The sequence below is a fragment of the Mobula birostris genome, chromosome 9 (genome assembly GCF_030028105.1).
Source record: "Mobula birostris isolate sMobBir1 chromosome 9, sMobBir1.hap1, whole genome shotgun sequence".
NCBI lineage: Eukaryota > Metazoa > Chordata > Chondrichthyes > Myliobatiformes > Myliobatidae > Mobula > Mobula birostris.
In genome coordinates, this window is record NC_092378.1 from 35,051,384 (window position 1) to 35,078,612 (window position 27,229).

At 38.6% G+C, this 27,229-nt stretch overlaps 1 protein-coding gene across 2 annotated transcripts in view; it reads left to right on the plus strand.

The window, feature by feature from the left end:
- Nucleotides 1-27,229, plus strand: part of atxn10 (ataxin 10) — a 215,589-nt gene that overhangs the window by 77,898 nt on the left and 110,462 nt on the right. For both annotated transcript variants that reach the window (XR_011887143.1, XM_072267794.1), the window contains exons 8-9: nt 3,065-3,173; nt 4,685-4,854. Coding sequence is in view for 1 of the 2 variants with exons in the window: in XM_072267794.1 (XP_072123895.1) it covers nt 3,065-3,173; nt 4,685-4,854 (279 nt within the window). In the remaining variant the exon portion in view is untranslated. The remainder of the gene's footprint in view (nt 1-3,064; nt 3,174-4,684; nt 4,855-27,229) is intronic.

The window sequence follows — 27,229 nt, forward strand, 5'->3', positions numbered from 1 at the left end:
TAGTGGGGTGTTAAGTAAGGACAAGGAAGCACTATCGGTGTTATGATAGTGGGTGAGGGCAGATGTGTGGGAAATGGAGGAGATGCTGCTGAGGGCAGCATAATGGTCGTGGAAGTGAATTCCATTTTTGAAAATCTCGGATTTCTAGAATGGAAGCCTCATCGTCGGAACAGATATGGCAGGGTCGGAACAACTGAGAGAAGGGCATAGTATTTTTTCAAGTGATAGGGTGGAAAGATAATATTGCCAATATAACTGAAAGTCAGTGATTTTGTAAAAGATGTCGGTAGATTGTCTCTGGAGTTGGAGGCAGAGAGATCAAGAAAGGGGAGAGGGGTGTCAGAGAGGGACCAAGTAAACTTGAGTGGAAGTTGGAGGCAAAATTGATTAGATCAGCATGGGTGCAGGAAGCAGCTCAAATGCAGTCATCAATGGAGAAGAGAAAGAGTTGGGGAGTGTTACCAATCCAGGTTTTCAACATGGACTGTTCCACTTAGCCAACAAGAGCCAAGCATATCTGGGGCCTATGTGAGTCCCCATGGCTATACCATGGGTTTGGAGAAGATGGGAGGAGCCAAGAAAGAAATTGTCGAGGGTGTAAATCTGTTCCACGAGATGAAACAGTGGTGGTGGAGGGGAACTGGTTAGGTCTGTTGTCCAGATAGAAGCAGAGAATCTTTAGGCCTTCCTGATGGGGGATGGAAGTGTGTAGGGACTGGATGTCCTAAATGAAAATAAGGAGATCAGGACCAGGGAATATGTCAACTGTTTATTCCCCTCGATAGATGCTGCCTGACCTGCTGAGTTCCTTTAGCATCTTGTGTGTGTTGATCATAGAACTGGAAGTTTTGTGACAAAATAATTCTTGAGATTCAGAGATGGAGTGAGTATGAAAGAACAGGAAGGTTAAAAGAGCCAAAGAAAATGGGGTGGGGGTGATCTAGAATGAATTTTTTGCATCTGTATTTACTCAGGAGATGGATACAAAGTTATAGATGTGAGACAAAGCAGCATGACTTCATGGACCCTACACAAATTACAGAGGAGGAGGTGTTTGCTGTCTTGAGACAAATCAGTGTGGATAAATCCCCAGGGCCTGACAAGGTGTTCCCTCAGAACTTGTGGGATACAAGTGCAAAAATTGCACGGCCCCTAGCCAAGATAGTTAAATCATCCTTAGTGACAGGAGAAGTACCAGAGGACATCCAATATTGTTCTGCTATTTAAGAAAGGCTCTAAAAATAAGCCAGGAAAGTATAGGCCGGTGAGTCTGACATCAGTGGTAGGAAATTTATTGGAATGTATTCTAAGGAGCCAAATATATAAGTATTTGGAGTGACATGGACTGATTAAGGATAGTTAGCTTGACTTTGTGCATGGTAGGTTCTGTCTAACCAATCTTGTAGATTTTTTCAAGGAAGCTACCAAGAGAGTTGATGAAGGCAGGGCAGTGGACATTGTCTACATGGAATTTAACAAGGCATTTGACAAGGTCCCACATAGGAGATTGGTCAAGAAGGTTCGGTTGCTTGGCATTCAAGATGAGATAATAAATTGGATTAGACATTAGCTCTGTGGGAGAAGCCAGATAGTGGTAGTAGATGGTTGCCTCTGTGACTAGTGGAGTGCCGCAGTGATCAGTGCTGGGTCCATTGTTGTTCGTCATCTATATCAATGATCTGGATGATAATTTGCAGATGACTCCAAGATTGGGGGTTTAGTACACAGCGAAGAGGACTACCATGGCTTGCAGTAGGACCTGGACCAACTAGAAAAATGGGCTGAAAAATGACAAGGTGTTGCACTTCGGTAATACCGACCAGGGTAGGTCTTACACCGTGAGCGGTAGAGCACTGAGCAGTGCTGTAGAGCAAAGGGATCTGGGAATACATGTCCATAATTCATTGAAAATGGCATCACAGGTAGATAGGGTAATAAAAGCTTTTGTCACATTGGCCTTCATAGATCAAAATACTGAGTACAGGAGATGGAGTGTTATTTTGAAGTATAAGATGTTGTTGAGAGTAATTTGGAGTATTGTCTGCAGTTTTAGGCACTTGCCTACAAGAAAGAAGTAAATAAAGTTGAAAGAGCACAGAGAAAATTTATAAGGATATTGCCTGGTGTGGAGGACCTGAGTTATAAGGAAAGATTGAATAGATTAGGACTATTTCTGGAAATGTAGAAGATTGTGGGAAGATTTGATTGAGGTATACAAAATTATGAGGGCTATAGATAGGGTAAATGCAGGCAGGCTTTTTCCATGGAGGTTGGGTGGGACTACAACCAGAGGTCATGGGTTAAGGTTGAAAGGTGAAAAGTTTAAGGGGCTTATGAGGAGAAACTTCTTCACTCAGCGGGTTGTGAGAGTACCAGCACAAGTGGTGTATTTGAGCTCAATTTCAATGTTTAAGAGAAGTTTGGATAGGTACATGGATAGTAGGGGTGTGAAGGGTCATGATCTTGATGCAGGTCGATGGAAGTAGACAGTGTAATGATTCGGTATGGACTAGATGGGCTGAAGGGCCTGTTTCTATGCTGTACTTTTCTATGACTCTACTAATAATGTTAGAATGGAGGTATGATTATGTGATAGAAGGGTTAACGATGTAGGCAAAAACAGATGATAAATGGAAAAGTAACAAATCAAAGTCTGGACTTGGAGGAAATAATGAATGACAGAGTCATTATCTGATTGTTGAGTCTGGAAATTTTAACATGCCAAGTCAAATTGATTTTCTTAAACTTGTATTGAATCTTATTGAAACAGTTTGTCTTTCTTTAAATCTCAAATCATGTCCTGTTTCCAGTGTTGATGGTGTCCTTAACCTAAAGTGTTGACTTGTTTTCTCTCCAATTTGATGCATTATTATCTAATTCCAATATTTTCTATTTCTAGTTTTCATTGTATTTTGTCTTTATATTTGCTAAACATGTCATAGAACATTTATTTCACTCTAAAATGATGCTTCTGAATCTGTATTTGCTTTTATTAACTTAGACTTCCTCTCAGTGGATAATTTCTGGCCTTTACAATCTGCCTTTTGATTTCCTTCTGTCATAGGAGGCGCTTGTTGTGATCAGGCTTCTTGATATCCTCTGTGAAACAACCTCGAACCATGAAAAATTCAGCTTTTTGCAGAATTCACCTGGTCTGGTGGAGAATACTGTTAGTAAGTGCAAAAAAGAAAGCTACTTCCTATAAATTGCTTTAGAAAGGTACTTCAAGTTAAGAATCTTTTCAGGGTGGTTATGAGGCAATTACATTATAAGCTATGGATAATATTGGGCTAGATTTTGAAATAAAATAATAAAAGATGTTCTGTGTACAGAAGAATAAATCATTCAGTATCTTTGCTGTCTGAATTTTTTCCCTTCTTACAACCTTCATCACATTTATTATCGAGGTATGTATACCATATACAACCTTGGGATTCCTCTTCTTGCAGGTAGCTACATAAGAAAGAAACTCAATAGAATTCATGAAAAACCCCACACAGCAAAGACCAGCAAGTATCCAATGTGCGAAAAAAGAACAAGTCATGCAAACAATAAATAAGTGAACAAATAATACACAGAATGTGAACCACAAAGTCCCCAAAAATTAGTTGACAGCTGTGGAGTCAGTTCAATGCACAGTCGAGTGAAGCTGGTCCAGGAGCCGATGAAAAGGAAAGAGGCACTACTTACCTTGGTGCACAGTGGGACAAACAGTTGAGATAAATCTAAATAATTGAAGAACAGAAGCTCCCATCTAATTGTTTCAGCAGAATAGGAAAGAAAAAGAAGAGAAGTATCAGGGGCAAATATATATATTTTTTTAATTATGGCAAGATTAGTAAACAAAATTGCCCAGATTACATGACAACAAAATTAGCGCCAAAAAAACATGAATCTGAGGTAGAAGAGGTACTTAGTATACTTTGTAAAGAATTAAGACTACAAATTTCAAAGCATATTATTTAAATGACTAAAGTTTGTGGTGTTCCAAAATGGAGTGGAGTCCTAATGCACGATTTGCAAAAGTGTGCTATACAGCAAGTCGTTATGCAAGATAACAGCTTGTTATTATTTACTACTAGGGAACTAAATGTAAATGCAAAGAGATTCTGCTTCAGTTAGATAAAGCATTGGTGAGGCAATATTCAGAGTACTAGTCTCCTTATTTAAACAAGAATGACAATATGTTGGAAGCTGCTCAGGGAAGGTTTACTAAATTAATATCTAGAATGCTTATGCTGTCTTCTGAAGAAAGATTGTACGGATAAGGCTTGTATCTGCTGTGAGTCTATTAGAGTGAGAAGGGATTTGATTGACAATCCCAAGGAGAGTAGATAGTACATCACGATATTAATTAAGCAGACATTCTTGCTTGAAGAGCTGAGTGGCCTGCTCCTGCTCCTAATTTTTGTATTTGTAAGAACTGAGTTCTATTAGTAAGTAAAGCTTGAGAGTTATTATAGCACATCATAAAAAGAAAGTTAGACTTGAGTGGTTGAGGCATGAAATTCACAAATTAATAGTTGTAACAAATTATAAAAGAGTACAAGAGCAATGAAAAAGACTGCTAGTTAGGCTAGTTGGTTAGGGATATAGGTGATACCATGTATAAAAATGTGGTGATTCTTTTAAATAGCCTTAGATATTAATATATATTTTTCTTGAATATAATTTCCTGTTTCAGAACTTTTGTATGAAACCCACCTTGCAGGAAAGCAAAGCAGAAATATTTTTACTGCATCCCAGTCATTATCACTTGCCAGTCAAGCCACTCATCCAGCTGTTGGATTTAAAGCTCATCTCATCCATTTGATTGGAAATCTTTGCTACAACAACAAGGAAAACCAAGAAAAGGTGAGAACTTTTAATTTGAGCATTTAACTTATCGAAAAAAGGCTATCTATTCAACTACAATGGAGACCGTGACTTCAGATCTGTGAAGCTTTGCACAAAATTTACAAGTAGGATAATCTCAATCATATTGGAATAATGTATATAGTATTACTTAAAATATTTAAGTTTGCTGAAGGTGAACCCTTAAACCCTTTAAATCCTTTGAAATCCGAATGCTAATTGAGAAAACCTCTTGGTAAACTGTTGCTCTCCATCATGAGATTATATTGCTTCCCAAGCTGGTGATTGAATAGTTCATTATCTCGTTGACTTTATAGTTTTGCTTTATTGGATGAAAGATAGTAACAGTATTGTTTAATAAAGAAATGACTGTCCTAGGTGTCAGTTTTGATTTCTGTTGATTTCGATGTTCACGGTTATTGAAGCTATAATTGGCTACTTTGCAAATAAGAATAAAGGGCAAAAAACTCTACCTTTTTGTACAGTCAGTTAAAGAACAAAGTTGTGGATTTCTTGAAAATACGTGATGCAAGCATTACCAGAAGGGAAAACAATGATCCCATAATAAATTCAAATATATATGGTCTTAACCATACATTGCTCTGCAACAACACCGGTGCCAGGCTGTATCGACCCTAGTGCCCTTCCCTTGGACAACATCAGTGGCATGCAGAGGGGAGACTTGCAGCATGGGCAACTGCCGGTCTTCCATACAACCTTGCGCAGGCCTGCGCCCTGGAAATCTTCCAAGGTGCAAATCCATGGTCTCACAGGACTAACGGATGCCTATATAGTCTTGTAAATACAATATTGTCATCAAATAATTGCTGCAAGTTTGAATCACTGACTCATTTACAGATAATTCCTCCTTTAGATTTGGGCTTTTGTATTAAACAAATGCACATGTGATTGAGAACTGTGGCCTAAAGGAGTAGTCAAAATTGTGTTTCCAATTTACTTACAGAAGAATGGTGTATTGTAATCTCTTCTTGCGTTAATTTTTTTTAAATCACTGCAATTAACATGGAGAGTATAATACAACTGAAATTAAACTGGGCACTTTTCAATCCATTATTTCACACCTTTGGTGAAATTGTAACCTTGATCATTCTTTCATGGGTTATTTTAACGATATTGCATTTTAATGCCCAAAAGATTAGTCAAAGAGAGAATTTTGAAAACTATCTTAAATGAAGAAGGATGGAACTAGGCGTTTATGGAAGAAATTCCAGGGTTCGGGAGTTATGGATATTAATCATTGTTGTTGGGGAAATCAGACGGCAGTGTTGTAAGATGCCAGGATTATAATATATACAAATCATCTGTGGTAGGAAACCCAAAGCTTGACTTGGATTTGAATGGCTCAAAATTAATTGTGTGCTTGGAGTAGAGAGGCCATTCTAGTTTGATTCTTTTCGCCAAAATGTTACATTTCCACAGGCAAATGCGGCAATGGAGTAGTATGATTAAATATTTTTACAGAATTATGTTAGTAACAGTACATACTGAGCAGCTTACAGTGTGGGAGCTACAAACCAGGTCTGCCACGACAAAAGACTTGCGTACTCAATAGCCTGCGCGCAAAAGAGAGTCCTCCTCACATGAGGCACTGCGTCAGTGATTGGCCACATGCACACTTGCCATATTCTTGCATTTAATCTGATACGGTACATCAAGGATAAAGAAATTTAAATTCAGGGCATTGTAAGACAAGGAGCGAAAGTAGATTAACAAGCAAAGGACTGGTGATGAAAATATTAAATAGAGGCAATGGCTTGGGATGAACCTAAGTTTGCAGATCACTGAATTGTTCAGTAGTTACAGGTATGTCTTTTTACTAAGTCCTCTGTTCTATATGTGCTTTTCTGCAAACTTTTTAAATCAGTCGGTCTTTCTCAGGTGGGTAAATATTTTCATTTCATTCCCGCATTAGGCACTCGTTCTAGTATGCTGTATTCTATTTATTTGTAACTAGTCAATTATAAAAGCTTTTTGTTGGGAAAGCCGCATGCACAAGTAATACTTTGCTTCAGGCGTGCAATTGCAATTTATGGTTATGGTCCTTTTTGATTCCAGTCCATTGGAGGTAATTAGAACAATAGAAAGGTTGGTTAAAAGATTCATAGACTAGGAAAATGGAGTTTAAAGCAGAAAAGCAGAAATATCTATTCAGCTCCATAATTCAATTAGATCATGGACAATTTATTACTTTAACAGTACTATACTTCACTAGCATCCATTTCTTTTGATGCCTAACATCTAATAATGTATCACTTTCTACCCTGCTTATATTCCATGATGACTGAAGCTCCATTATCCTTTTGAGAAGAGAATTCCAAAAAATTACTCCCTGCTGGGTGAAGTAGCTTCCTTCTTATTACAGTCTTTGTAGGATGACATTATTTTTGAGACTTTTGCTCCTTATCCTAATTGCCTTAGTTGGGGGCTGCATCAACCCTGTGTTTAACCTGTTGAACCTTTTGAGAATTTTTTTTATTTTAATGAGAAAGCACCTTTCAATATTCTGAACTTGAGAGAATATGACCTTTCAAATTAGAGCATGAAATTTGTCATGTTATTTTTGAACTAGTGAGCAGATCTCAACATGTATAACATTTTGAAACAAACTAGAGAGTTTTCTGCAAACCAGAAAATTAATTTCTACAAACCAGGAAATTAATTTCTACATATCAATCGTGAAGCCTGTTACCATGTAGAGGTTATTGGTCAAGTTTATTGTCACCTAAGCTAAGTTTGTTGTCATCTGACTGTACATGTATACAACCAAATGAAACAAAGTTCCTCTGACCTTTAATGTGTTTTAACAAACAGAAATGTCTTTCTTTGCCTGTAAGTTTCTCAACCTTAATCTTAAAATGTTGGGCTGGCTGATGTTTTGATCCCATTAATTTTATTACCTTCAACAGGTGTGTTGAATATGATTATATTTTGTGTAACTAAATTTAAAATTGCAAGTTTCTTTTCACTGTATTGCTTAGATATATTCATATCAAGATCCTAGAGATAAATGGACCTTTATGCTGATATGAAACAGGATAATAACTGATATCAAATTTACAAAAGAATGAATCAATCTGGTTTCTCATTAATAGCCACAGATTAACAATTTGAATCTGAAGAAAGTGAGTGCTGCAGGAGAGAATAAGTAGGTGGAATAGAGCTGGGTTGAGATTAAGGTTCGGGTGGGAACATTAAACTTGCAGAGACCAATTTTAAAATAAATATTCAAAAAAAGAAAAGAGATGGTGTGCAACTCTGGTATTGGGAATCTACTGATGTTTGAAATCTGAGACATGAGGATAGGAGCTGTGTTGTAGACCTAATAGAGATTATATAGTTAAAGAAAAAAGTCAGAGCAATAGAGAGAAAAAAAAAACTTGATTTTGATCTCAAACAAGAAAAAATCTGTGGATACTGGAAATCTGAGCAACACACACGAAATGCTGGAGGAGCTCAGCAGGCCAGGCAGTCTAGGAAAAGAGTCAGTCTACGTTTCCGACCGAAATTCTTTGGCAGGACTTTGATTTTGAGATAGATTTTCATCTAATTCTTTTAAAGTGTTTCACAAAACAAAATTGTGTAGTAATTTGTATGTAGACAGCATGAGCTCTACAAGCAACAACACCTGTCCAAGATGTTTTGTTGCTTATGCTTTAGGGTTGCTTGTTCACTTAGACAAAAAGTCACATGAGATATTTCATGCCTATTTGAATAGACTGACAGTGCATCAGCATAACACCTTGGAGGTAATAGCTTTCAACTAATGACACTCAAGTGAAGTATCCACCTAGATTATGTGTTCAGCAATCTGTGCTTCCATTGATCCAAGTTCACATTTAGAAAAAAATTAAACAGTAAACAGGGATCCTGTGAATGGAAAGGCGGCTGCTCCACATGCATTTTTAAAACTGAATCATTAATTGTTGAATATGATAAAGAAACAGTAGCTGAGAAAAAATGAGTATAAAGAAGAAAGTAAAGATGTTGTTGTTTAGAACAAATGAAAATATTTAAGGAGAAATTCACCAGGAAATGAGAAGTAAGTGAAGGTGGGCTCAACAATGCTATGAAGGTAATAGTTGACTCATTTTTCAAAGATTTCAAAATGTAGAAGTTCAGAAAGGTGCTATGAGGTACTGAAATTTTGCAAACCCAGGCTGGTCAGAGGCTGAAAGTCTAGCCTCGGTTGTCTGACCAAGCTGTGGTCAAAGGTGGGCTGGAGGGTAATCAAGTGGGTGTTGACAGTTGCCTGAAAGATGACGGGACAGTGAGAACAAAATGGGTGGTATTGGATTCGAAGATATGAAGTCAGCCTTCTCACGCAACAAAGTTTTCAGCTAACTTGCCCAGTATCATTGACCATTCTTTCTTCTTTTTCATCCATATTGTTTTTTAGTAGCCTAATAGTTATCAATTATTAAATGATAAGTTAATTTTACATTGCTGTACTTAATTTTCAAATCCTATCAGCACAAATACTCTGAATTTGAAATATTAGATTTCTGAATTCAACTAAACAAACTGTACAGTTCTAAGTCAGATACTCCAGCATACATTTGTCTTCTGTGAAAAGCCTTTGAACTTTAGACAATTAATTGAGACCATTCATTTGGTTTGCTGGTTCCCTTTCTTTGTTCTACTGCATAAAAAAAATCCCACAATTCAAATTCTTAAGTTTACAAAGGATTAGCTCATGAGAAACAACTCAGGGCTTTAAGAAAATTAAAAAATGATGGTGTTTTTGAACATAATTAACTGCTTAACATCAGACATCTGATTTAGATTATACAAGGAATAAGTTATTCATTTGTAACAGGCAAATTGGTCTCTCTGAGTAACAAGGGAAAACTTCCAAATTTTCCGAAAGAATTTGGTTGTTTGGTGAAATTGCGTGCCTTCACTCTTCTGCATTTAGTAAAACAGCTCTGGTTTATTGAAGTAACATACTCATTATGCAATAGGTGAAGTCTTCATAGATATTTCTTATTCTATGCTATTATTGGTCTACATTCTGAATGTAAACTGATATTCCTGGGAAACTCACAGAATAATTATATGGATACTATGTTCTAATACATATGGAACCTCGAGAATGAAATGTAGTTGACTGGGTGAAAAAGTAGAACTGCACTACGTAGTCACTTTGTTAAGTACAGGAGTGGAACCATGTGTGTTCTTCTGCTGTTGTAGCCCATCCACTTTGGGGTTCAGAGATTCTCTCCTGCACACCACTGTTGTAATGCGTAGTTACTTGAGTTTCTGTCGCCTTCCTGTCAGCTTGAACCAGATTGGCCATTCTCCTCTGACCTCTCTCATTAACACTCAATGTTGTGTGTCAAAGTCCCAGGAGATCTGCAGTTTCTGAGATACTTGAAACACCCTGCCTGGCACCAACAATCATTCCATGGTCAAAGCCATTCGGATCACATTTCTTCCCCCAGTTCTAATGTTAGGTATAAACAGCAACTGAATCTCTTGACCATTTCTGTATGTTTTTATGCATTGAGTTGTTGCCACGTGATTGGCTGATTAGATATTTGCATTAACAAGCAGGTGTACAGGCATACCTAATAATGTGGCCATTGATTGTAAGTTGCAACTTCATTTAACCATCAGGTTTTTTCTATCATATTACAAAAAGTTGTTCACAGTTTTTGCTAGAGTAAGTTACTGTTAACAGTTGTCTCATTCGTTGTAAAACATGAAGGATAGAAAGTGATCTCAATGAAACATTTTTGAGCGTAATAAAACTGTTTCCTCCAACCCAGTTCTGAAAGCTTATTATGCTCATCCCATCAGAGAGCTTGCAGAAAATTGTCCCTTTGTTCATACGGTAAAAATAATTATTTTGTAAAAACCTCTTGATGAAACACATTCAAAGTGCTGGAGGAACTCAGCAAGTCAGGTAGTATCTATGGAGAGGAATAAATAATTGAAGTTGCAGGTCTCCATTAGGACTGGAAAGGAAGAGGGGAAGAAGCTATGATGAAAAGGCAGGGAGGAGGAGTACAAGCTGGCAGATGACAGGTGAAACAAGGGGAGGGGGTCAAGAAGCAGAGGTGATAGGTGGAAGAGGCAAACAGCTGAAGAAGAAATCTGATAGGAGAAGCACAGTGGGCTGTGGGATAAAGGGAAGGAGGAGGAGCTCCACATGGAAGTGATGGGCAAGTGAGGATAAGAGAAGGTGTAAAGGGGGAGCCATGCTGCCTGACCTGCTGATTTCCTCCAACATTTTATTTGTAGCTCTGCATTTCTAGCACTTGCAGAAATTCTTGTGTTTTTTGATATTCGAAATGTGCGTTCCCTACATGCTAATTTTTGCACCTTTTCTTGAACACATTACCTCTTGTGTCAAGGACTGGGTCTCACTGTTGGCTACCTTCCATTTTATTGTCTAAGTGCTAATTATTCATATGGCAATTTTGACAAGGAGTGAAAGGATTAGCAGTCAGATGGGCTGTTTTTGCCACAGCAATGCTGCTTGCTTTTAGTTTTCTTTTCAGCATGGGTACCCAGGACATTTCTGAAACCCTATAATGTTTGAGAAAAAATGGATTCTATGCACTGAACATTTGTATCCGCTCTTCAGTTGAATGGTTGATTGATTTAAGAAATGGCATATGCCGTCACAGTGAAATGTGAATACGTTTAACTCTCATTAGAGTATGTTATAACCTTTAAATTTGAATTAATAGAAATATGATAAGCACTGGAATGGGCCCAGCCCTGACGCTTCATTGACATGTAAGTGGTGCACACTTGTAACATAATGCACATCATACTATTATAGGGGAAATAATATATTACGATGATGACTGATAAGTACTTGCATCACAAGGTATACAGTGCTTATGTTTTGGTTGCTTGATAATTTGGTAATTTTGTATATTTTACAATGCTCTCGTTTTATAGCAGTTAACTGAAATTATTTCAGGAAGCTACAGGCTAATTATTTTAAACAGTATGAGCTTCATTTTCCTGGTTTTGAGTTTTGAACAGAATTCCTCTATTTTAGCTACAATTTTATTCCTGTGTATGTGCTGTTCAAAATTTCATAAGGAGATGATATGTTTTGTAGAATGTAGACTGAGTGTGATTGTTTTGATCAAAAAGCAAGGTCTCAGAAATAGCAATGGCAATTTTAGCTCTTTGGTCAATATGGCTGAGGTGTAAATACTGGCCAAGCGAAGAAAGGGATCTGCCCAGCTTGCTTTCAGATGATACTAAGGAAACCTTTATTTCATCTGATAGGTCAATTGTCTTGCCCAAATAACTATACCTCTAAAGGTGCGGCACTGCAACTCCTGTTTATGAGGTTAAGATCAAGTATAACTATCATTCAACCATACACATGAATACAGCCAAATGAAACAGTTTTCCTCAGGGCCAAGGTGCAAAACAGTACCAACAGTCACACACAGCACACAGTTACGTTAGCAGAAAAACATAAGTCAGAAAAATAAATATGGTTCAAGTCCCTGATTGGCGTGGCCTGCAAATTGATAGTGCATGGAAATTTAGTGATAGGCTTTCACAGCCCTCTCTGATTTTCATTTCATTCAGGACTGATGTTGATTAGGACATAATGAAAGAGGAAAAACTGGCTAATGCCAAGTGATTGCCAAACAGTTTGTTAAACATGCCCGAACTGTGTAGTTCCAAGTCCAAAGCAGTATAGAAACTGCTGACAGAAAGTGAGACAACGAATTTATGAATTGAAAGACAGATAGCACCTGATCTAATTAGACATGATTACTAATGAGAATAAGCATGATAAGCTATCAGGTCAGTTTCTCACAAACAAATTTTCATCCGTGTTTCTGATGGGTATGATATTCCAAACTAATGAGGATACAGGTAAAATGATGGCAAATATCAAAGGGTTTAAAAACAGAATTTTATTTGTGGAGGCCAAACAAATGTTGGCAATGGGGAACAAAAATCAGAGTTGATTTTTTTTCACCTCAAAGAGCTGAACTATTCAGCGCGAGGTCTAATTGGACGTGATGGCAAGCAAGCAGGCAGTAGGTTCCAAATATCATCTCTTTGGAATTGTTTTCTGGTGTATAGCCAGTCTCTTGAATCAACTCTTATAGGACACCATGACTTTTGTTAGGGTCAAGTAGGGTAGGATTTCAAAAATAAGTTGTCAGACTCGGTCAGGGTTTAACTGACTGTAGTCAGGTCAGGTTGAATGGGTTATAATTTGATACCCATTCAGACCTCTGCAGTATCAGTTTAATCTGGAGATTTACCATAAATTCAGATTTTTGGCTGAATTATTTTGCAGTAGCTGTGAATATATTTAGATCTGTTCCATGAAAGAGCAAAAACTGGATATAAGTCATAAATATGAAAGAGAAAGTTAGTATCAAAATCAAGAAAAATTATTGTTTTGCTCTTAACCTTACACCAAGATTCAGGAGATACACATGTTTTAAACATTTTTCTGATTTCAGTGTAAACATTAAAAGAAATTTATTCCCTGGTGCTTTGTCTATATGATACAAAATATAATTGTTTAGATAACAAACATCAAAGTTGCTGGTGAATGCAGCAGGCCAGGCAGCATCTCTAGGAAGAGGTACAGTCAACGTTTTGGGCCGAGACCCTTCGTCAGGACAATAATTGTTTAGACACTCATTTTGATATCTGAGCATCGAATTCAGCCTTATGTATAGAAGGCAATGTAGCATTGATATTCCATTTATTGAACATTGCAATTCTAAATATAATTGTACACATTTCTAACTCAGTTTTTTTAATTCTTTCTGTGTAGAAAATGTTTCTATTTCTAATATCATCCTGAGCCTCAATCTTCTGTTTCTTTCATGTCTACTCCATCTATGACTCTCTTGGTTTTTCCCAAGGATCATCTGCCAGGGCAATGCACAACCAAACATAGTTCTGTAATCTCCACTCTCCACAAAGGCAGGAAGTTTGGCAGAAAAGACCATTGTCTGTGATTCTAGATTTTTGGCCTCTTCTACCTCCTCTGTTTTACATTTGCTTGTGTCATCTGTCAATTTTGTATTTATAATGGCATGATTAGGGGCCCTAATCCTCTGTGGCTTGGTGTCACATTTTATTTTGTAACACATCTGGAAATTGCATGGAATGTTTTACTGTATTACACTTTGTAAATAAAAGTACAAGTTGTTGGACAGCTGTTGGTGGTTACACTTACCAACCATGAAGGGAGATGTGAAGGCCATTATCAGCTTTACTGGAGAACTTGTTTATTCTAATTTTTTGGAGGCATAAAAGACTGTAGATGCTGAAAGCTGGAGCAAAAAACAAAATTTTGGAGAAACTTGGCCAGTCAGGCAGCACTTGTGGAGGGAAATGAACAGCTAACATTTTGGCTGAAGCCCTTTGTCTGGATCCACACAAAGGGTCTCAATTTGAAACATTGACTGTCCATCTTCCCTTCACAGATACTGCCTGACCTGCTGAGTTCCTTAAACATTTTGTTTTTGGAGCCTGATTTGTTTGCCACATTCTATTGTGATAATTTAACATTTTTAACTTAAAATATGGCATGATTTAATTTTTCAGAAATGCCAAGTCTATTGATTTTTTTAAATCAACTTTATGCTGCATTCAGTCAAGTAGAATGAATTTCTGCAACTGCTTTTGCATAACCTTGTTAACAAATGAATATGTTGTTGGAAATTCTAAGCATGTCTGGTAACATCTGATTTCACGATGATACTGTGGTCACAATTTTTGCAAAATATTAAACTCTGTGGTTTCTTTGTAAAAGCCGAGCATGTAATTTAAAGGCTTTTGCTTTCTTCCGTGTTTAGGATTAACTTACTTTAGGGCATGTTGGTCTATTTTCTTGAACCATTATGAGAAGTGGTCAAAATCCAAATCACCAAACTTAAGAGGAATTCTTGTGTTTGCCTGGCTTATGTAATTAGCTTTCTGAGAACTAAAGAGTATTGGTACTGCGTGGAATTTTGTATTTTTTCTGATGTGAACACTTTTTATCCTAGAAATTCTTTTCTTCAGATTTCATTACTTAAATGTGAACTGTCAGCTGCTTTAACAATGTGAGCAGTGGCTGTACCACGTTGAAGCAGCCACCAAGTGCCACATAATAAGATGATGTATTCTTTGCATGGATTTAAATTAAATTGTGATGTAATTAAAGGGTTCTTTCTTGATTTGTTGCTGAGGCATTTTAACCTATTCGGTTTACAAACTACTTTTAAAAATATAGGTATTAAATTAGATGAAAGTGAGTTTACCTGGTTATCAAATCACAAAAGAGAAAATCTGCAGATGCTGAAAATACAAGCACCACACACTAGCCTCTAGCATTTTGTGTGTGTTACCTGGTTATATTTCATTGATTGTGAAACAATTGGCTTGTAATCTTTACAGCAGGGGTAATTTTGGTCAACTGTACTGTGTAGTCAGAGGCTGCTGCATCTCATTGAAACTGCATCAATATTTTCATCTTTATTGGAGACTAAGTTGAAGGAATGAACTTGGGCATTGAACTGTTTTCTATGGTTGAGGCAATTTCTTTTTTTTATTTCCTGGTTGAAGTAAAGTTTTTAATGTGATCCACTCAAAGACTATAATATGCATGGATAACAGAAGAATTTTTGTTGGGGGGTGACAATCACATGACCTGATGACATGATATGTTTAAATTCCCTCTGAACTGAAGGTTAAGAACTGGGATTACTTCGACTAGCTTGAGCTAGGTGTGAATATCAAGTTAATCATTCCCATTAATTTATCTAAATGTTGAGAATATACTGTATGAGTGACAAGATTATGATATAGCTAGCTGCCTTGCATGAATTACATTGTACAGGATCTCAGTGATGACCAAGCTTTAGAATTTCAACTTTCCATGGAATTTTCTTTCCATTGTATCAATTAAGGCATTAAGAATGTGTATATATTAGGGTTTTCACAGAACAAGTACATAAGTATGCTCTTAACAGTCAGTGGTAGAGAGGGAATTAACTTTATCCATTCCAGTTTATGGTCCTTGAATGACAGAGATCGAGACAAATAGCGAATTTTTTGTTTAGACCTATTAATCTTGATATAACTTCTGAATGTCAGTCAGCCAGTTAAATGTTGCACAGGCAATTCTTATAAGCCTCAATCCCTGTCCCAGTTAAAATTCCCAGATTTTTCCCCTGCGTTATCCTGATCCATATTTCTGAAAGTAACTCCAGAAATGTTTTCCTCTTGTCCCTTAATATCAGTCCCAGATTCTCACAGCTTTCACCTTCATAGCCTGTGATTTTTATTTCATGTTGCCTCTTGTTGACATAATGTGCTGGCATGAGACAGCCTTTAAAAACATACTTGCAATACAAACACAGACCATTCAGCCCAGCTGTTATTTTGCACTGTTTGTGGTTCAGATGAATCTCCTCAGCTGTTTTCTCCTATGGTGGTTGTTTTGGAATTTTTCTCTAAAATTTGTGAGAATTTCTTTTACCTCTGCCCACTCTATTTTTGTGGTGCCATTCAAATAGCAGAAGGAATGACCAAAATAAAAGTCAAAATTCTACCTGTTGTCAACATTTCTGAGTAGTGTTTCATTGCCATGTTGGATACTGCTGTAGTAGTTCAATGCAATCACTAGGGGGTGCTGTTGAAGATGGGACAGTTTTGTATGGAAGTACCTGTATTTTCAATTTCTGGCAATGGTATTGGCAGAATAAAACCTAGCAAATTTATAAATTTTAGTAATGAGAAAGTGATTTATGTAATAAGTGAAAGTAATTGATATGTACAAAAAAGATATAAGAGCTGGAAATCACACACAAGCAACACACACAAAATGCTGAAGGAACTCAGCACACCAGCTAGCATCTATGGAGAAGAAGTACATTTGGCCCGGAAACAGGACCTACTAAAGAGTCTCAGCCCAAAATGCTGACTGTACTCTTTTCCATAGATACTTGTCACTCATGCAGTACATTCTCAACATTTAGATAAATTAGTGGGAATGATTAACTTGATATTCACACCTAGCTCAAGCTAGTCAAAGTAACCTCAGTTCTTAACCTTCAGTTCAGAGGGAATTTAAACATATCATGTCATCAGGTCATGTAATTGTCACCCCCCAACAAAAATTCTTCTGCTGAGTTCCTCCAGTTTTTTGTGTGTGTTGCTTGGATTTCCAACATCTGCAGTTTTTCTCTTGTTTGTAAAAGATGGAAAATGTAATTTCCACAGAATTGATAATACAGGAATTAAAATGTAAAGTTCCCATGTAAGTGAATCAATTTGTTATCATTTATAAGTTCTGAAGTGCCTTTAGAATTGTTGTACAAAATGATCTCATCTTGTCAAATGGACATGATTTCAGTGTGAAAGCTTCTCTCTATGCTTTTGTTGCATGATTTGATGCATTTAGAGATAGATGTTTCATTTTGTACTTCAACAAATACTATCCCAATCCAACATACCTATCCATGCCTTAAGTTCATCTGCCTTACTTGTCACATGTCTTGCACTGAAATACAACTTCAATCTAACTAAATGTCCTTGCTTCTTCCTATCCTATCTGTTCAATTTGCATTTAATCTACACTTGGTCCATCGTCTTCTATGCCTTGGTGATTGAAGTGTTCCTGTAGGCTGTACACTACAGATTGCAACCATCCCCAGGTGGAACATTTCTTCCCCAGATCTCTTAAATCTCTCATCTTTGCACTAAACCAATGCCCTCTACCTTTTGATACATTTGTAACAGAAAAGAAGTGTCCTACGATCCTCATGATTTCATAATCATTCTTTCAGATCCTAGTCAGCCCACACATTTCAAAAGAAACAAACCCATCCTATCCAGTTAAGATTAAGGTGGTCAGTATGGAATTGTTGGGCTGAAAGGTCTGTATCTGTTCTGTATTGTTCTTTGATTCTAATAACAAATGGGCAAAAGAACTCACCTTGGATGCCTTTTAAAGGTTGTTTTTAATATACAATAATATTAATCATTTTCTTCTAGTTGAATGTAATTGTAACTGAATCAATGCTATTCATTAAAGATAAAAGTTAATTTTCTCATGAAGAGTAAGAACAGTTTCAGAATCAGACAAAGCCTTAGTAAATGGAAGGTTTCTATCTGAAAGATTGAATTATTATCTAATAGGTGAAAGTTTCTATTTGTGGCTTAGGATGGTGAACCTCCAGTTCTGCCCTGGGGCATGGAATGTGTTTGTTTCATTATTTAGCTAAAACACATTTTAAATTTTATCTAATAGGAACTGTTCAGTACTGGGTATGCAGCTTTGACAGCATCTTTTGTTTATGCTGCAGGAAGCTCTCTGATTTTCGTAGCTTTTGCATATTTATAGATGGTTGTTAGCTTGGCTCAAAAATTAATCGTTACTGTTTTTGCCTTGTTGCCAGCTTGATATTTAAGGAGATACTACTATTGTCTTAACACACGTTTCCAAGTCATTCTGAGCATGCAAAACCTTGTATTTCTGCTTCAGGGAAATTCCTGTTTTTGAGTTCACATCAAGTGATTATGCCAAGTCTGTGAGGGGCAAAGGGGCGGACTCTATTCGGGAAGAAACTTGTCCACTTTTTTTCTGACCCATAAATCTAAAACTATAATGTGAGAGGTACTGGTCTCAGAGTCTGAAGTAAAGAGTGCTTAGGCTCTAAAATTAGATCTCACATAACTTTCAGAATGATGACACCCTGTCCATATAATTTGAATTTGAGAATGGCTGAAAGTTCAGGAGAGTTATGGGAGTTCTGTCCCATGAGGTGTTATGAAGCTAACTGCCTGCAAAATTTGTGTTTGTAGGTGTAAAAATGTAAATCATTGTCAATTCTTGCATTGGTGACACTTTTTATTCACACCACTTGGAGGGTTGCATGCAAAACAAATTGCTTTCCTTTAGAATAATTTGAGCGATTCACAGTGTTCATCATTTCTATCCATTATGTAATTTCATATTCTCCTAATATATATACATACTTTTATCACTGGGGTAGTCCTTTCTGTTATTATGATCTGGAAATTAACCGCAGAAAATAACAAAAATAAGAAGTGAAGGAATACAGGAATATAATAAGAACCTGCCTCGGGGGGGGGGGTGTCAAAGATAGTTTTAGTAATAAGATTGGAAGCAATTTGAGGTGGTGGATTGATGATGCAAAATATAATTACAAGTTAATATAATTTTGTTCTTATGAGCTGAAAGGTAATTCACCCTCGATTCTGGTTTAAATTAATTGAGAAGTTGAATATGAAGGGTGATTGATAAGTTCGTGGCCTAAGGTAGAAGGAGTCAACTTTAGAAAACCTAGCACATTTATTTTTCAACATAGTCCCCTCCTACATTTACACACTTAGTCCAGCGGTCGTGGAGCATACGAAGTCGGCGTCTTGGACCTCCAGAAAGTGGTCCACAGCAGGGGTGAATGATAAGTTAGTGGCCTAAGGTAGAAGGGATGAGTTATGCAGCTTTCGTTTCTACATGCATATGCAGTTCAACTCTTTGAGTGATTATGCAGAAAGTTTGAAGTTAATAACTCATCTCCTTCTACCTTAGGCCACGAACTTATCAATCACCTCTGCTGTGGACCACTTCCTGGAGGTCCAAGGTGCTGACTTCTACAAAGAAGGGATGCATATGCTCCACGACCGCTAGACTAAGTGTGTAAATGTAGGAGGGGATTATGTTGGAAAAATAATTGTGCTAGGTTTTCTAAAATTGACTCCTTCTACCTTAGGCCACGATCTTATCATCACCCCTTGTATTTCTTTTTTAATACAGGGTGGTAGGTATATATGGGGGTTGTCATACTTAGGAAATTTGTGGACCATTATTGCCTCATTATTTTACTGTCTGAAATGTACTTCAAATGAGATCCTTGTTACTGGCATGTTTCTATTGTTTTAAGCCACTGGCCTTCCTCAAAGCTTTTTTTCTTCTGCTTTTGTCAAAGGCAGCCAGTTATTCTCCAAAATACTGGGCGTAACAATCCTCCAGCATCTAGCTCCAGTCAATTAACTGAATTTTATTTGTCCTTAATGTTAATACCTTAAGAACTAAAATTAATCTCTAAAGCTAGTACCTTAAGAACTACAATCATTTTATTGTCCTTCCTTGAGGGAGGGAAATGTTGTATTCCTTTATATTAGGTGTTCCCAACCCTTTTTATGCCATGGACCCCTACCATGGCATAAAAAGCTGTGCGTGGGAGCAAAAATATAGCCTGTGCACACTGCTGCTGATTATTGTAGGGAAGAGAAAGTGAGGATATCTTGTAAGCAGGATGAGTGCTACTACCCTCCCTCCTCACCATCATTCAGGGACCCAACCAGCCCTTCCAGGGTAGTGACCACTAACCACGAGTCTTTCTGGGTCATCCAATGTTTCCTGTGCTCTTGGTGCAGCTTTCTCTACATCAGTGATACCTGACACAGAGTTTTGACTGCTTCATCGAGCACCTTCACTCTGTCCATTACAAAATCCAGGGTTTCTCATTGACCACCCATTTCAATTCAATTTCTCATTTCCATTCTGACATGTCTGTCCATAACCTTCTCTACTGCCATGATGAGGCCGTGATCAGTTTAGAAGAGCAACACATAGAAACGTAGAAAATAGGTGCAGGAGTAGGCCATTCGGCCCTTCGAGCCTGCACCGCCATTCAGTATGATCATCCAACTCAGAACCCTGTACCAGCCTTCCCTCCATACCCCCTGATCTCTTTAGCCACAAGGGCCATATCTAACTCCCTCTTAAATATAGCCAATGAACTGGCCTCAACTGTTTCCTGTGGCAGAGAGTTCCACAGATTCACCACTCTCTGTGTGAAGAAGTTTTTCCTCATCTCAGTCCTAAAAGGCTTCCCCTTTATCCTCAAACTGTGACCCCTCGTTCTGGAATGAGGAACACCTCATATTCCGTGTCAGTAACCTTCAACCTGATGGAATAAACATTGATTGCACTGACTTCTGGTGATCTCTTTCCCTTCCCCACCCCACCCCCCTTCTCTCGTTCTCCATTCTGGCTCCCATCCTACCCCATCCACTTGCTCGTTTCCTCCTTTTTTTTCCCCATGGTCCACTGTCCTCTGCTGTTATATTCCTTCTACCTTCTTATTCCAGCTTCTTCCCCTTCCTCTCCAGTACTGATGAGGGGACTCATTCCAAAATGTCAACTGTTTACTCCTCTCCATATATGCTGCCTGACTTACTGAGTTTCTCCAGCACTTAGTGTGCGTCTCTCAGCTTTCCGGCATCTGCACGTTGGGGTGTATTCTGGACTTATGTAATATAGCAAATATTTCCAGCACTTGCAGATTTTCTCTTGTTTGTGATCAGAATCATACTCAGGTTTAATATCACTGGCATATGTCATGAAATTTGTGAACCTTATGATAGATGTACAATGAAATGCATGATAAATAAATGTAGAAAAAAACCTAAATCACATTAAGTATATAAAATATATAGAGAGAGGTATTAAATAGTTAAGTTAAAATAAATAGTGCAAAAAATGACTGAAATAAAAAGTAGTGAGGTAGTGTTCATGAGTTCAATGTCCATTCAGGAATTGAATAGAAGAGGAGAAGAAGCTGAGTGTGTACTTTTAGGCTTCTGTACCTCCTTCCCAACAGTAACAATGAGAAGAAGACACGTCCTGGGTGGTGGGGATCCCTGATAATTGATGCCACCTTCCTCAGTCATCGCTCCTTGAAGATGTCTTGGTTACTGCAGAGGCTTTAACCCATGATGGAGCTGACTAATTTTACAAGTTTCTGCAACTTACTTCAAACTTGTGCAGTAGCCCCTCCCCCCCATACCAAACAGTGATGCAGCCAGTCAGGATACCCTCCACAGTACATTTGTAGAAGTTTTCAAGTATTTTAGTAACAAACCAAATATCCTCAAGTTCCTAATGAAATAAAGCCACTGCCTTGCCTTCTTTATAGCTGCATCAATATGTTGTATCCAGGTTAGATCCTCAGGGATATTGACACCCAGGAACTTGAAATTGCTCACTCTCCCCACTTCTGATCCCTCTATGAGGACCAGTTTGTATTCCCTCATCTTGCCTTTTTTGAAGTCCACAATCAGCTCTTTGGTCTTGCTGGCGTTGAGTGCAAGATTGTTGCTGTTGCTGTAATATACAAACTAACTGATATATCTCCCTCCTGTACACTCTTTCATTACCATCTGATATTCTGCCAACAATGGTTGTGTCATCAGCAAATTTATAGATGGCATTTGAGCTATGCCTAGCCACACAGTCGTGATATAGAGGGAGTAGAGCAGTGCGCTAACCACACTTCCTTGTGGTCCGCCATTGTTGATTGTCAGTGAGGTGGAGATGTTATTTCCAATTGACATAGATTGTGGTCTTCTAGTTAGGAAGTTGAGGATTCAGTTGCAGAAGGAAGTATAGAAGCCTAGGTTCTGTAGCTTTTCAATCAGGACTGTGGGATTGATGGTGTTAAATGCTAAGCTATAGTCAATAAACAGCATCCTGACGTGGGTATTTGCATTGTCCAGGTGATCCAAGACCGCGTGGAGACCATTGAAATCGCATCTGCTGTAGACCTGTTGTGGTGATAGGCAAATGGCAGTGGGTCCAGGTCCAACCCCTTTTGAAAAGCCATATTCTTTATAATTAGTTCTTAAGTTGCACACATCCCTTTCACCAGTTCCCAAGAATTGGAGGCGATTGGCAGGCTAAAAGCCAATTAATGATGAACAGGTATCCTTGAACTGTCTTGTGGAAAAAAATGCAGTATTTTCACTCCCTTTGAAAACCTTCCTTTTAATTCATCATAGCTAATGAATAGGGTTCAGATCAAAGTGAGTCACAAGTTGTTCCCTGGGCCTTCAAACACTGGTTTCATCATATTGATGTCTTCTGTGTTCGCTTTGACCATCAAAACATGGAGAAACTATCACAAACTTCCACAGCCCCCGATGATCCTGTGATTTCAGTCTCCTGAGATCGACCTGCAAGCGGCCTTCAGGGGGTGAACTCACGAAAAGCATCTGGCCCAGACGGGTTAAATGGCCAAGTACGAAAGACCTGTGCTGATCAACTGGCTGGAGTGTTCACAGAGATCTTTAACCTGTCACTTTGGCAATCTGAAGTACCCACCTGCTTCAAGGCTTCACTTATGCGGGTGTCTAAGAAGAATGTGGTAACCTACCTCAATAACTATCATCCAGTAGCCGTTACAACCACAGTGATGAAGTGTTTTGAGAGGTTGCTGATGAAACACATCAACTCCTGTGGAAAAGTGACTTGGATGCGCTCCAATTTGCCTACCATCACAACAGGTTCACAGCAGATCCATTTCATCGGCTCTTCACTCAACCCTGGAACATCTGGACAGCAAAAATGCATACATCAGGATGCTCTTTATCAACTGCAGCTCATCATTCAATACCATCCCCTCAAAACTAATCAATAGCTTCAAGACTTTAAATTCCTCAGTGTTGTCGTTTCAGAGGGCCTGTTCTGGGCTCACGATGTAAGTGCAATTATGAAGAAAGCACAGCTTTAAGAGTATATAGACTGGCTGCATTACATCCTGTTATGGAAACACCCCTTGAACAGAAAATCCGAAAAAGGTAATAGATACAACCCAGTCCGTTATTTAGGTAACGTCTTCCCCACCACTGAGCACATCTACAAGGAACATTGTCACAAGAAAGCAGCATCCATCATCAGGGCCCCCTACCATTCGGACCATGCTCTCTTCTCACTGCTGCCATCAGGCGGAAGGTACAAACGTCTCAGTGGTCACACCACCAGGTTCAGGAACAGTTATTACCCCTCAACCAGCAGGCTCTTGAACCAAAGGGGATAACTTCACTTGCTCCTTCATGGAAATGTTCCCACAACTTACGGATTCACTTTCAAGGACTCTTCGCCTCATGTTCTCAATATCTATTTATTTATTTATCTATCTGTCTATCTATCTATTTACTTATTATGAAAGGGATAGATAAGATCGAGGCAGGAAAGTTGTTTCCACTGGTAGATGAGACTAGAATTTAGCCTCAAGATTCGAGGGAGTAGATTTGGGACGGAGATGAGGACTACCTGCTTTTCCCAGTGGGTGGTGAAACTGTGGAATTCCCTACCCAATGAAACAGTGGTGGCTACCTCAGTAGATATGTTTAAGACGAGGTTGGATATATTTTTGCATAATAGGGGAAATAAGAGTTATGGGGGAAAGGCAGGTAGGTGGCCAGATCAGCCATGATCTTATTGAAGGGCGGAGTAAGCTTGACAGGCCAGATGGCCTACTCCTGCTCCTATTTCTTATGTTCTTATTCTTTCTTTCTTTTTGTATTGGCAGTTTGTTGCTCACTGATTGAACGCCCAAGTTGGTGTGGTCTTTCATTGATTCTATTATGGTTATTATTCTCTTATAGGTTTATTATGTCCACAAGAAAATGAATCTCAGGGTTGTATATGGTGATATATATATGTACTTTGATAATAAATTTACTTTGAACTTTGAATTGTATCATGGAATCTAGATATCTGAGTGTTGGTATTCAGAAAAGGTAGATTTTCTGAAATAAGGATTGAATATTCACTTTTCTTTCCTACTGCATGATATTCCTTTCGCATATTGTACTTCTTGCTGTGAAATGGGATGTTGTTTGCCAGTGATTTTGCAGCTCTGCTCAGTAATACTCAGGAAACAGAATAGGATGACTTCATTGAATTGAATTGACCTTATTTCTTATGTCCTTCACATACATGAGGAGTAAAAATCTTTATGTTACGTATCTGTCTAAATGTGCAATGTGCAATCATAGTAATTTATAATAAATAGAACAGTCAATGTAACATAGAAATACACTCAAATCAGCGTGAGTTAATCAGTCTGATGGCCTGATGGAAGAAGCTGTCCCGGAGCCTATTGGTCCTGGCTTTTGTGCTGTGATACCATTTCCCAGATGGTAGTAGCTGGAATAGACCGTGGCAGGGGTGACTTGGGTCCCCAAGATCCTTTGGGCTCTTTTCTCAAACCTGTCTTTGTAAATGTCCTGAATCACGGGAAGTTCACAACTATAGATGCACTGGGCTGTTCACACCACTCTGCAGAGTCCTGCGATTAAGGGAGGTACAGTTCCCATACCAGACAGTGATGCAGCCGGTCAGGATGCTCTCAATTGTGCCCCTGGAGAAAGTTCTTAGGATTTGGAGACCCATACCAAACTTCTTCAACTGTCTGAGGTGAAAGAGGCGCTGTTGTGCCTTTTTCACCACACATTTGGTGTATACAGACCACGTGAGGTCCTCGGTGATGTGGATGCTGAGAAACTTAAAGCTGTTTACCCTCTCAACCCCAGATCCATTGATGTCAAAAGGGGTTAGCCTGTCTCCATTCCTCCTGTAATCCACAAACAGCTCCTTTCTTTTAGCGACATTGAGAGAGGGGTTGTTTTCTTGACACCACTGTGTCAGAGAGATGTCTTCTTCCCTGTAGGCCATGATTATTGTTGAGATGAAATGCACTTCAAGTGTTTTCTTTGCTGCCCCAGTTATACCTCAGTTGAATCTCTTCAGCAGTAATTGGTGGAATTTATTCTTGCCATTGAGCTTCACAAACTACAGCTGCTCAAAATAGGAAATAAAAACAGAAAATTTTGCAAGTACTCACTGGTTTTGATTATAGGTTTTGGGGTAATATATTGGCAAGAGGAGCGAATTAATTAATGAAAAAATGGCCAAGATAAAGAAGTCATTATGATTAGGAAAAGAGGAGGTGCAACGAGACCTGGGTGTCATTATACACTAGTCATTGAAAGTGGGCATGCAGGTACAGCAGGTGGTGAAAAAGGCGAATGGTATGCTGGCATTCATAGCAAGAGGATTCGAGTACAGGAGCAGGGAGGTACTACTGCAGTTGTACAAGGCCTTGGTGAGACCACACCTGGAGTATTGTGTGCAGTTTTGGTCCCCTAATCTGAGGAAAGACATTCTTGCCATAGAGGGAGTACAAAGAAGGTTCACCAGATTGATTCCTGGGATGGCAAGACTTTCATATGATGAAAGACTGGATCGGCTAGGCTTATATTCGCTGGAATTTAGAAGATTGAGGGAGGATCTTATTGAAACGTATAAAATTCTAAAGGGATTAGACAGGCTAGATGCAGGAAGATTATTCCCTGTGTTGGGGAAGTCCAGAACGAGGGGTCACAGTTTAAGGATAAAGGGGAAGCCTTTTAGGACCGAGATGAGGAAAAACTTCTTCACACAGAGAGTGGTGAATCTGTGGAATTCTCTGCCACAGGAAACAGTTGAGGCCAGTTCATTGGCTATATTTAAGAGGGAGTTAAATATGGCCCTTGTGGCTAAAGGGATCAGGGGGTATGGAGAGAAGGCAGGTACAGGGTTCTGAGTTGGATGATCAGCCATGATCATACTGAATGTTGGTGCAGGCTCAAAGGGCCGAATGGCCTACTCCTGCACCTATTTTCTATGTTTCTATGTCCCTAATTTACATGGGTCTCACCAATGTAGAGGAAGCCGCATTGGTAGCACCAGATACAGTAGATGAACCCATTTGGGAATATCAATGCTTGGGTCAGCTAAATGGTGTGCTGGTAGATGGAGAACAGGGTCACTTTTCATTGTTGAGATTTTAAATGTAAAAGCCTGTATAGAATTGCTTGTGTAAAGCTTAATCGTACACTGAAAGGACATTACAAAAACATTGCCTTTTTCTGCTACATTTATTCTCAACAAGATATACTGAGGCAGTTAGGGCCAAGAAATTGAAAGTTAATGAGGAGATTGAAAGCGTGAGAAGTGTCGTGGATTTACTGTAAGTGGGAAGGGGACTGAACCAAGGGAGAGAGAATGGAGTCGAGGTATAAGAACACAAGTTCAGTGGGGCAGAAGCAAGCAGAGGCAACTGGTCGACCCAGATAGATAGGTTTGTGGATCTTGGGTAGAAGACAGAAGCGAGCAGTGTGAGATAAGGGAGCTACGAGTTTGGCAGTGGATGGTAGTTCTCCAGAGTTGAAGAGGTCAGTGATGGTGTCAGTGACAGTTTTCTGATGATCTGCGGTGGGGTCCTCTTCAAGGGGTAGGTATGAGGAGTTGTCTGAAAGTGCTGCCTGGCCTCAGCATGGTAGAGGTCAGTCCACCACACTACAACAGTATCCCCTTTGTGCAAAGAGCACAAATATTATTCATGTTATTCATGTAATTAAATTGCTGTACACAGTATTATTGATTTAAGACCATAAGTGATTGGAGCAGATTTAGGACATTTGGCTCATTGAGTGTGCGGTGCCATTTGATAATGGTGGATTTATTTTCCCTCTCAAACCCATTCTTCTGCCTCTTTCC